A 12,441-nucleotide genomic window follows, 5' to 3' on the forward strand; every position below is an offset into this window, starting at 1 on the left:
AAAAACACCACCGCAACTGAATTTTACTGCTGGCACTATACACATGGGCAGATGACGTTCACTGGGTATTCGCCACACCCACACCCTGCCTTCGGATTGCCACATTGTGTACCGTGATTCATCACTTCACACGTTTTTCCACTGTTCAGTCATCCAATGTTTACACTCCTTACACCAAGCGAGGCGTCGTTTGGCATTTGCCGGCGTGATGTGTGGCTTATGAGCAGCCACTCTACCATGAAATCCAGGTTTTGCTCACCTCTAACCTAACTGTCATATTACTTGCAGTGGATCCTGATGCAGTTTGGAATTCTTGTGTGATGGTCTGGATTGATGTTTGCCTTTTACACATTACGACCCCTTCAACTGTCGGCTGTCTCTGTCAGTCGACAGCAAGGTCAACCTGTACACTTTTGTGTTGTACGTGTCCCTTCACGTTTCCACTTCACTATCACATCAGAAACAGTGGACCTAGGGATGTTTAGGTGTGTGGAAATCTCACGTATAGGTGTGTGACATACACCCAATCACCTGACCATGTTTGAAGTCCGTGAGTTCTGTGGAGCACCCGATTCTGCCGTCTCACGATGTCTAATGACTACTGAGGTCACTGATATGGAGTACCTGGCAGTAGGTGGCAGCACAATGCACCTAATATGAAAATGTATGTTTTTGGGGGTGTCCGGATACTTTTGATTACATAGTGTATTTATTACACTTCACAAAATAGACATTGCTGACATAAAGGCACACCATTAAAAGGTTCGCTTCATTAAGATCAAAGGCAAACTCCATGGGAGCTACAAACTGTGCTGGACATTCAGCTAGGTATCCATTGTTAAAAGATGCCTATAGAATCATGTTGTTGTAACTGGGTGATGAGAACTGATGGAATGTGATGGCATTCAACTGAATGAGAAACAGTCTGTCATAAAGCTCATTATGAAACTGCCTGTCCTTTAAGGCATAGCTGCAGATAGTGTGATGATATGTTTTGTAGGCATGGGAAAAACACACATCCAGAGGCTGAATTTGTTCAGTGGTTCCAGGTGGTATGAATTTTAATGTCAGGAGAGATAGAGTCCTCTAAAGGAGTACAATTTTTATACACAGATCAGGAATCAAGCAAAAGCAAGTTATTTTGACAAGATACTGGCCACAAGCAGTGCTCATATCATAGGTGGAGTCTAACATCTGTTTTCCCACTCTAGCTTGCTGAGACGTAATTATTCCCTACTGCCCTTACAAGATCACGCACATGAGGAAGAAGTGTAAGGGGCAGAGCACCTCCAGTGTCTTGCAACCAATTTAGCAGTCAACCAAATTAACAGTCAGCATAATTGTATGTGAAAGCATTTAGGCATTGATGTTATTTTATCTTGATACGATTCTCTTGGTACCTGTAATTGACAGGTTTCCTTTAATATGCATTTCCTCTTCAAATGCCAATTGGTCGGAGTTGAAAACAAATTCCATACTGAATGATGGGATAAATTTGTTTGTCTCATCTGCAAGTTTTTGGGCTGACTCCTCAGTTTGATGCGCATTGTCAGGTTGATGCTTTGTGTGAAATTTCATTAAATTACATTTTTCATTTCTGTTACACTGTTAGAAGTTAGACAATAATCCACTGCTTCCCTTGAAATCACTATAACCTATGTCTTGTGGAGATTGATGTGCATATGTAGTATGTCACTATCATGCACATGCTGCAAATTGTATCGAGCATCATCGAAATGCACCAATATCTGCTTTTGTAACAAGTGCGCCTGTCCTTCCTGAAGTATACCTAGTTTATCTTAAGCACTGCACGATTATATTGCTGCAGACTTCGATGTATGTAATCATGTTTAGTACCCCTCCTTTGACAACAACTGTCCTTTACTACTTTTCACTGGAGACTGGATTTATGAATCCCTGTCCAACAAGGATGATGAACTACATAGCTGTTTCAATATCACTTTTAACTTGTTAAGCATGTATCGTTGTCACTGTACTACTCATGTACATTGTCCGCATAGTTGAGCATGTACAACACCACACATTCCACTGACTCATCTTGCAGAAATGCTAATATTTCATCAGCCACTTGTCTCTCTCTGTGTGAAATTCCTTGGGTTTCTTCAGCAATTGTTGCTGTAGATATAATGCAATTTTTGTTTTGTTCATTGTTGCCAGTGCTCTGTTTTGTATTGATATCACTACCACTGTAGCACTTTTTGAGTTACTTGTCTGTAGCCTCATGCTGTGCTCACCAGTGAATACCACCAGTCCCACCCCATGTTGCCATTAGCAGCCAATATTGTGGTTGAATGGTAGGCAACATTTGGGGCATCGAATGCCATAAACATCATTGACCTTTTACAACATCGCACTAAAGAGGTTGCTTGTCAGTCGTCATTGTACTTTTCCGACTTCGTGCACACGCGCGCACACACACACACACACACACACACACACACACACACACACACAAGTGCACGTGCACGCCCGCCGGACTAAATGTGCAAGTAGAATTCTACTTTAAACACCTGAGAAACCCAGTATATTTGAAGTATACCCATCATAGATCATAATTTCTTATGACACCATTTTATTTAGCCATACTTTGGTGTTGATGTGTTCTGTGACCTGACTGAAGATAGAATCAAATTCGTAGAATGTTGCACAAACCTGTAACAGTTACCTGTTGCCACAAAGAAGTTTTCAGTCTGCAGCAAAGGGTGCACTATGAAATTTCCTGGCAGATTAAAACTGGGTCCTGGACCAAGACTCAAACCCAGGTCCTTTACTTTTCGTGAGCAAGTGCTCTGCCAGCAGAGCTACAAAAGCATGGCTTATGACTTGTCCCATTACCCTTACTTCCGCCATGGTTGTAAGTTGTGCTTCAGTTGCTCAGTTCGTAAAGCACTTGCCCATGATAGGCAAAGGTTCTAGGTTCGAATCCCAGTCTGGCACACAGTTGTAATCTGCCAGGGAGTTTCAGTTGCCTATTATACTGAAAGTCATTCATGCTGGTGATTTTATCGCCACCATCAAGCTACACTCATGGGTATTTGACTTAGAAACAGCTGATTTTGTTGGACAGGTAGTAGAGCACAGCAAATCAAATAATTTGTGTGTTGTGTATTAATCATTTAACAGCATGCAAATGCCCAAATCCCTCCCATTTGTTTATTTACAACATGTAAGGACTAATGAGAGTACTTGTCTCAAAATAATGGAACATACCAACAGATCATTGTTTATGTTAAGTTCACCATCTAGAAATTGTATTTTGCCCTCTCTTCTAAAGTCAGTGACCATTGTCTATGGACATGTTAGTTGATCAGACAGGTCATTATAACAGTTGTTTTGAGCTAATGGTGTTATCAGTGTTTGCCACAGATAGCAACAGGTTGTCAGAAGTAAACTCCACATATAGGTTGTGGTGTGGTACAAGTTTGGGAACATTGCTTTGTGGCATGAACTGTGTCCATTTACCAACTATACGTCCTTTCACCAACTGCACAGTTTCTTCCCTTTCTAATTGGTGTGTGTGTGTGTGTGTGTGTGTGTGTGTGTGTGTGTGTGTGTGTGTGTGTGTGTGTGTGTGTGTGTCCATACACATACACGCACATGCACGTTCACTAATATTGCTTAGAGCTGCTGTGATCTGAAGCTAGCTAATGTAGACTTACTGTTTGGCTAGCTCTTTGTCCTATTTTATGCATCTTAAGCTATACTATTTTCAGTGTAATTCATTCTTCACACACCTTTTCATTTACTTCATCAGTAGTTACCAGCCTGTTTATAAACAGCATGCACACCTTACGGAGGTTGTAAGCACATTTCTGGGAGAGAGTGGATCATGTAAAGTGAGTCTCCAGGGATTTAAACTTTTCCCACATTTTAAGCATTGTAAGCATTTCATCCCCATAAAGTAATTTTAGGCAGCATTTCTGACATGTCTTTATGTAGTTACTGTTGGAAGAACAGCAGAAGTGCACCTCAGTTTTTCAGTGTAATAGTTTTGTTTTGTCTTAATTTAAAAGAGAGATATGCATTTGGCATCGTTGGTGGTAAGCTGTTGCATGAAGTGCCTGCATGTGATCGTGCAGGCAGCTGATTACTTGCCATATGTGATACAGAGTCAAACCCTGAGAAGTGTGAGGATAGTGACTCTCCCTTAGAATGTGGGCTGAAGCCTGCAGAGAGTGGACAACCTACCCCTGCCCTGAAGACGATTGCGAGTGGACCTTTGCAGGTGAGTGATGTTCTGAAGCTCATAACTGCACAACAATCCAGCTCTTCAGTTTGCATTAGCTATACTGTAAGGACCTGACCTGTTAAATCATTCATTAGCAGGTTTATGAAACTTAAACATTTATTTTGAAAATGTTTTGGGCATAATTTTTTAATAATTTTTTGCATTTTGTCCATGAAGGTAATTAATTGATTTGTCAGAATTACTAGTAAATTTGCATGTGTGAGCAAAAATCTATAATTTTCCCTGAGTGTAATGTCATATGTGCACTTGGATATTTTGTTGATCGGTTGTATATATCAGAAAAATTCAGTATTCATTTTTAAAAAGTGACAGTTTTTAATCATGTTTTACAAAGTAGCTAGACATTTGATACCACAGAACATACCCCAGTGATGTCAGAGAGTAGAACTGAAATGGCACAAGAACAAAGATTTTATATCTTTGGGAATATATGAACATGTAACAGCTTAATAAGGAGGAAATACCAGACTCCTGGTTATGTAAATCAGAAAATTTCTAAATAAAAGTTAAGTTTAGAGTGCAGGGGTGTCACGTGCAGATGGCACACGAGCAATTCTTAAAAATATCTGTTATGTGCTTGTTATTACATTACATCACATTACATCTTATGTCATACAGGGTGTACATAAAATCTGAAAATGACTCATTGACCACATTTTGTATGCTCATATACATTGTCCTATGTCTAATACTGAACTACCTACAGTGTGTAAAAACATTTGAGCAATGCACATATTGTCACTTACCTTTCAGAAGCAGAGATTTGGGTCTTAAGATTATGATTTCTGCCAATATAATATTTATTGCATGAAAACCTTATGTAATTTCTGTTATCTTTCTGTATATTCTCATCTATTTGTAAAAAAGGTCATAGCAGGTATTACATAATGCACTTTTTTATGTGGCACCTGTAGTACCACTTTTTCCTCACATACTCTTATATTCACGTACTCCATCCACACATCATTTTACAAGTGTTGACTTTGGTTTGTTACCAGTTGTCTTGCTTCATTAAAAAAATTAAACATTTTCTTGCGTTCAGGCAATTAAAAATTAAAAAAAAACCTGTTAGACATAATTTCACATGCGGGACAGATATTTTAGATTATTTTTTTATATAATTTTGTCAGTTTTCTTAGAATACCTTTAGGTGCTGAAAAACTTCCTTAAATTTAAGTGACTGGAAGTTCTTAATTGTAGTAAGTGTCAATGAGAGAATGATGCAGTGCCATTACAGATATCTGAAAAATTTTAATTGTGTACCCTCCTTTATGATTAGGTTTCGTTTTCTCAAGTGCTATGTTTCTTTCAAGTTAACCATTTACATTTGAGATTTTCTTTATTGAGGACAGCTATAAACTGCTGTTCACAAGCTAAAAAGTGTTACATAAAAAATGTACCAAGTGTAATCATGTTTGTACAGTACTAATATTAACATCACTGTTGAGTTGGCAGTGTGTTAAAATATTTGGGTGATGCCATTCACAACAGGTTGAGATTTGTTGCTGACACAATTAAATTAGTGTATTTGTCTTAAAAATAATGTGTTCATTACAGTCTTTTGAGAATGTATAATCTGAGTTATTGATAAAGTGGATAGGAGAGAGATCAAATCGTTCCACTACTTGTATTGTACTTGAAATTGTTCCAGGAAGATAATACTGCAATATTTTATTAGAAAATAAAGGTGTTATTTCATCTTACCACACTGAAACTGAGCGAACGAAGATTCCAAGACTTACCAAGCGGGAAAGCGCCGGTAGACAGGCACAATAAAATAATAACACACAAACACACACACACAAAATTTCGAGCTTTCGCAACCAGTGGCTGCTTCGTCAGGAAAGAGGGAAGGAAAAGGAAAGATGAAAGATGAAAGGATGTGGGTTTTAAGGGAGAGGGTAAGGAGTCATTCCAATCCCGGGAGCGGAAAGACTTACCTTAGGGGGAAAAAAGGATAGGTATACATTCTCGCGCGTGCGCGCACACACACACACACACACACACACACACACACACACACACACACACACACACACACACACATCCCTTAAAACCCTTTTCTTTCCCTCTTTCCTGACGAAGTAGCCACCGGTTGCGAAAGCTCGAAATTTTGTGTGTTTGTGTGTGTGTGTGTGTGTGTGTGTGTGTGTGTTATTTTATTGTGCCTGCCTAATCAGTGGAACATTAAATCTTGATCCATTACTACTACTCCTCCTCCTCTAAAAACAGACAAGCCTTTGAACTCTGATCCTTCTGAATGGTAGGCCTTTGTATTAACCACTGCATGGCATCAATGGCCATCATATGGACTATGCTCCACCTGTAATTACACTTGCATTATGCAAAGCAGAGTATACTTTTTCACAAGAAGGTGTTGTAACATTGTGTATCAATGCTTGTCTGTAGTGGTATATTCAGTGAACACTAAATTTATGAATCTAGGTCTTCTTTTGCCACATCCTCTTGATGAAGGTGATGCAAGTCAAGTGAAGCTCAAGTCGTTTCTTAAGTTAAATGGGCAAGAAGGTTGAGGATAATTAATATCAGAACACCACCACAAAAAATATTTGTTCTCACTAGGTTTGTAAATCATGAAAACATTTCCAGATCTGAAAGTTAAAGAAATACCAATTGTGCTGTTAGTTTAATGATTACTGCCATCTTACCAAAACAGCCTGAACTTGCATATTTGGATAGTTTGAATGAGCAATTTCATAAGACAGTTGCATCACTAGTGCAGTAGTTCTTATTAAACATTGTAATAATCATAACTTTGTTAGTAATCGTATATTGTATAGTCTCCCCCGTGCTAAGAATGAGATTAAAATCGATTGAAGGAAACTGCCTAAGGTATATTAAAAAATTATGGTCTTTGAAACGCTCATTCCATACAATGGTTTTGCAAATCATAGCTCAGAATTCACATGCATTATATTAGCAAATGTAACATAAAAGCAAAACAAGAAATTAGTTTTGTGATTAATAAAATATTCACTATAGAATTCTGCGCTTCATATAAAGGGTATTCTTACCATACCCAAGGGAAGTGTTATATTCCTAATAATAAAAATGGCTCTTTTCACTCTGATGAGATAAAAGAAGTTGGAGAAAGTATATATAGACCATACTCCTATATAATTATGTATTGTTTGTTTGGCGCAGTTTAAAGCAAAATCAAATTGTCTTCTAGATTGGGCCCATTCAGCAGGCAGCTAGGTGAGCGTGAGTGCTCACGCTCACTCACCACCTAACAAGCGAACCTCTCCATCGCACCCTCCTCAGATTTTGTTATAAGTTGGCACAGTGGATAGGCCTTGAAAAACTGAACACACATCAATCGAGAAAACAGGAAGAAGTTGTGTGGAACTATGAAAAAAATAAGCAAAATATACAAACTGAGTAGTCCTTGCGCAAGATAGGCAACATCAAGGATAATATGAGCTGTGGAGCACCGTGGTCCCGTGGTTAGCGTGAGCAACTGCGGAACGAGAAGTCCTTGGTTCAAGTCTTCCTTCAAGTGAAAAGTTTATTTTTTTTTTCAGACAATTATCAACGTTCAAGCACTCACACATAATCAACTTTGCTCTCCAAAATTCCAGGACATGTTCAGATTTGCTTGGACGTATGCAATATTTGACGGTCTACACACGGAAAAATTTGAAAACGTTAAAAACATGTTTTGACAGAGCACAGAGAAAACTGTGCGACTGTGAAACTGTTGCAGTCATTTGTTGCAGTTTGTGTGACAAACTCTTATGTTTTCATCACTTTTTTGGGAGTGATTATCACATCCACGAGAAAACCTAAATCGGGCAAGGTAGAAGAATCTTTTTATCCATTCGCCAAGTGTACAAGTTAGGTGGGTCGACAACATATTCCTGTCATGTGACGCACATGCCATCACCAGTGTCGTATAGAATATATCAGACGTGTTTTCCTGTGGAGGAATCGGTTGACCTATGACCTTTCGATCAAACGTTTTCGGTTCCCATTGGAGAGGCACGTCCTTTCATCTACTAATCGTACGGTTTTGCGGTGTGGTCGCAAAACACAGACACTAAACTTATTGCAGTGAACAGAGATGTCAATGAACAAACGACAGATCATAACTTTGCGAAAATAAAGTAAGTAAAATTTACACTCGAGGCAAGACTTGTACCGAGGACCTCTCGTTCCGCAGCTGCTCACACTAACCACAGGACCACGGCACTCCTGAGCGTGTATTGGCCTTGATGTTGCCTATATTCCACATGGACTACTCAGTTTGTATATTTTGTTTATTTTTTTCATAGTTCCACACAACTTCTTCCTGTTTTCTTGATTGATGTGTGTTCAGGTTTTCAAGGCCTATTCACTGTGCCAACTTATAACTAAATCTGAGGGGCATGTGATGGGCAGGTTCCCTTGTAAGTAGTGAGTGCTTCTGGTAAAATGTCGTGACCAGACATCATTATGTAGGACAGAGGAAGTGCAAATTGTGCCCTGTCTTGCATATTTGGTTGGTTTGAATGAGCAATCTCATAAGATAGTTGCATCACCAGTGCAGTAGTTCTCATTAAACAGAAAGGCAAGAGCTTGTTTTCCTATCCTTTCTTTTCATATGACAATATGTTAAATTCATCATAGTTTTAAATGCAAGCATATTTAGTTAATGGCATATTGCTTAAAGTGGTGAGAAGCTCTTTTAAAATCGGTGAAAAGTAGCATTATTGTCAGGTTAGGAACTTAAAATAAAAGGTCAGACATGCCAATATCAATTTATAACATGTCAGTGCAGGATGCCTATCTACAGTTAGAAGTCACAGACCTGCAATGTGACAGGCAGTTGTGTTATAAGATTCATAATAAAATGTCTTGTAGACTCTTACAAAAATTTTGATATAAATTTTCACAACTCCATAAGTTTTCAGCTACTATTATGTCAGTGTTGAGACCTACATATCTGTGTGAGCAACTTTTTTCTGCAAGGAAGAGAACAAAATCTACGAACAGAAGCTCACTGACTTCAATTTAAAAGCTTATCTTCAAATTAGCAGTGCTCAGAAATTGTACCAGACATCGATGCATTTGTGAAAAGCAAAATAAGTAGTATTCGTTGACATGCAGTATTTCTATGTATAATGTGTGAATAAAATAGTCATGAAATACATTTTGATGTCAATTTAAACTTCATCTGAAAACATCATTTACCATAAGGCTGCATCGCCCGTAACAAATCTCATCTTTTGTACTTCTCTGCCCAATATTCATTTCATTATCAATTAAAAGAAATTTAGGCTTAATTTCATTGTAATTTCTCATCAGTGCAACAATTTTAGTAAATACATTTGCCATGAAAGGCACTAATTAGCCACTGTGAAGCAATACATCTTTGTAGAACTATTGGCAGCCATACACAACAGTTTCTCCCCTCCTCTTCCCCCTCCATTACTGTGAGCCAGTTGATTGCTGACTGCTGAGGTGTGAGCATGAGCCAGTTCACACAATCTGATTGGTGAATGGGCCTGTTCTAGATTACTGAAGATAGGAACTTCGGATTTATTTTAACTTGTTTCTATTTCAAAAAGAATCATCCACTTTTGCCAGGGTGTATCCTAGCAATACAGTCTTTGGTTACTTTGCGTACGACCAAAGTTTCCATTTACCTATCACAAATGTTCGATACACCCTTCAACAGTTTCATTATAAACACCAAGACGATACTCAAGCTCATCCCATATTTTTGTAAGCATGCCTGGGAATATGGCTTTTATCACAGCTTCTGTCTGATGTAGCAGTTCACCCAAACTTGTTTGAAGAGGACGCACATGAATGAAGTCTTTCACAACCCTGCCTTGGAGGCTATTGGTGCAATACAAAATCTGTACACCTGTTACAACTGAAGCATTATTGAGGTAACTTGTTAAGAAATCCTGTTATGTGTAGGTTCCAATACAGAAGGGCTATGTTCTGTTGAAACATGAAATTTTCACCATGTGCCCACAATTGGGGATAAAGTGTGATCTCCAACATATCTAGGTACATGACATGGTTCTTGTACTCACCTTTTGATCAAAGAAGAATGAGCATAAATCTTTCTCAGGAAATGGTGCAAAACACATGAAGCTTTGAAGTATCTTTCTTGTGCTTGAATGTATGTGTCTGCTGTGTTCACCTTATTCTTATGTTGTGGTTGTCCATTTTTCCACTTAAGTGCAGGGTAGCTGAACACTAAATGTGTAATAAATCGTTGTCTTCTATCTGCAAACCCAGAACAAATTCATAAAATCCTACACATAGTTGTTTACACCATTATGAAAGGCTTTTAAGAATGGCTGACTCGTGGCTGTGTGATTTATAGACTTCTGTGGACTACGTGCACAACTCTGTTGAGAGCAATCTGCATTTTAAACTAGCACACTGTTATAACCTGTGGTTTTTTGTTTACATGAACAACCAATGTCTTGAAACTTCTGGTGCCATTATGCAGTGCTTTACTCAGGGAAAAATCGTACTACGTAGTTGTAGCTGAGTTGCACCTATTGAAACAAAACCAAAATGCCTTTTCTTGGTGTGTTATTCCATCTGAACTTAACGTTTGTTAGGTAATGACCAAGCAAGCTAGGTGCACCAGGGAGATGCCTACTGTTCCTTATCAGGGGCAAATTATTTAGTCTCACCTGAGTGCTTTAGTACTTAGGCTTTCTAATGCGTGCGTATTACTAGATACAGTTCGTGCATTTTTGTCAGGGTCTGCAGTAGATTTCCATAGCATGAGTCAATGTACATGTAGATGTAGATGTAGAACCACATGAACTGGCAACTTACAACTGGTGCCTAGGTAAACTTGTGGTTTCGATGCATACGTAACATTTACACAAAATTTCCATCTTGATTCATGTACAAGATATAGTTTTGTGAAATCAAATCTCTCTTTTTGAAACACACTGTACATTTCGGTGGTGCCAGTTGAAGAATCTAACTTCTATTATTCAAACAGAGCCAGTGTAGATAGAATGTGTGATACCACTTTTAGAAACTAATTTACAATAGCCCATCAGAGTCATTGAATTCTTTACACGCAAGAATTTGGTGTACTTACACACACACACACACACACACACACACACACACACACACACACACACACACACACGGATCGGCTATATCTGTGCCTGATTCTTTGCACAAAGTTTTCAAAGTACAGAAATATTACACCTCTCTTAACAGTTTTATCAACGTAGTGGATGACTGATTTGAATTTTGTTTTGCAGGAGACCTTATAAGGTAAACTTACCTTTTAATTTGTGCTCATTTAATCTGAAAATTATGTGTTAAAATATTATTAGTCTACTAGCAAGTAACCAGAAAGATAGCACTTTAATGTCATTAAAAGGCCCAGACTAACAAGTACAATTGCCAAAGTGATCAAAATACAACATGATAGTATTATCAATAACTTCATTAAATCAGGAATTGTAGTTTTGCTCAAAACTCCATTTTGTAAAATCTCATCATGTTAGTGCTGTTATCTAGCACTTTGTTAAAAGTTTTGTTACATTGACTGTGTAATATTCTGCACTATATAAACTGTGAGTACTTTAGTGTACCTCGAACTGATTTATGCAATATTTCAGTGCCTGTATTCTTCAGAAGTACGATGCAATGTTCCTTCGGGTACGCATGCATATTTGAAGAAACAGGCACTGTGGTGACTACAGCCATTATGAAATACATGAAATGTATTTGCAGTTGTGAATATAGACAACCATCAGCTGTATAATGGAATAATGATGATGAAAATTTGTGCTGGTCTGTGACTCGAACCTGGATTTCCCGCTTATTGCGAGTGGTTTGTTGCCTTACAATTAGGCTATTCAAGCATGCCTCATGGTCATTATACAGCTGGTTGCTGCCCATATTTGCAGCTGCAAATGCATTTAATATATTTCATAAAGGCTGTATTTGGTGCATGCATGTCCAAAGGAACATTTCATCACACTTCTGAACAACACAGGCACTGTAATACCAAATTTATCAGCCAACACTGGGCAAGCGACTTTCAATTAAAATGTCTCCTCTGTGTGGGAAAGTACATAATGGATGCACGATTGAAGGTGTGGACACATGGTTGATGACATACGGTTGACATCATATGGAAATTTGAGTGTGGCTGTGAGACGTGCTCA

At 38.4% G+C, this 12,441-nt stretch overlaps 1 protein-coding gene across 5 annotated transcripts in view; it reads left to right on the forward strand.

The window, feature by feature from the left end:
* LOC126297480 (transcription initiation factor TFIID subunit 3) overlaps positions 1-12,441 on the forward strand; it is a 310,461-nt gene that overhangs the window by 221,534 nt on the left and 76,486 nt on the right. For 2 of the 5 annotated variants that reach the window (XR_007552531.1, XM_049988355.1), the window contains exon 9: positions 4,131-4,246. The exons of the other annotated variants lie outside the window; for them this stretch is intronic. Coding sequence is in view for 1 of the 2 variants with exons in the window: in XM_049988355.1 (XP_049844312.1) it covers positions 4,131-4,246 (116 nt within the window). In the remaining variant the exon portion in view is untranslated. The remainder of the gene's footprint in view (positions 1-4,130; positions 4,247-12,441) is intronic. 5 annotated transcript variants of the gene reach the window in all.

Source organism: Schistocerca gregaria, chromosome X (genome assembly GCF_023897955.1).
Source record: "Schistocerca gregaria isolate iqSchGreg1 chromosome X, iqSchGreg1.2, whole genome shotgun sequence".
NCBI classification, from domain to species: domain Eukaryota; kingdom Metazoa; phylum Arthropoda; class Insecta; order Orthoptera; family Acrididae; genus Schistocerca; species Schistocerca gregaria.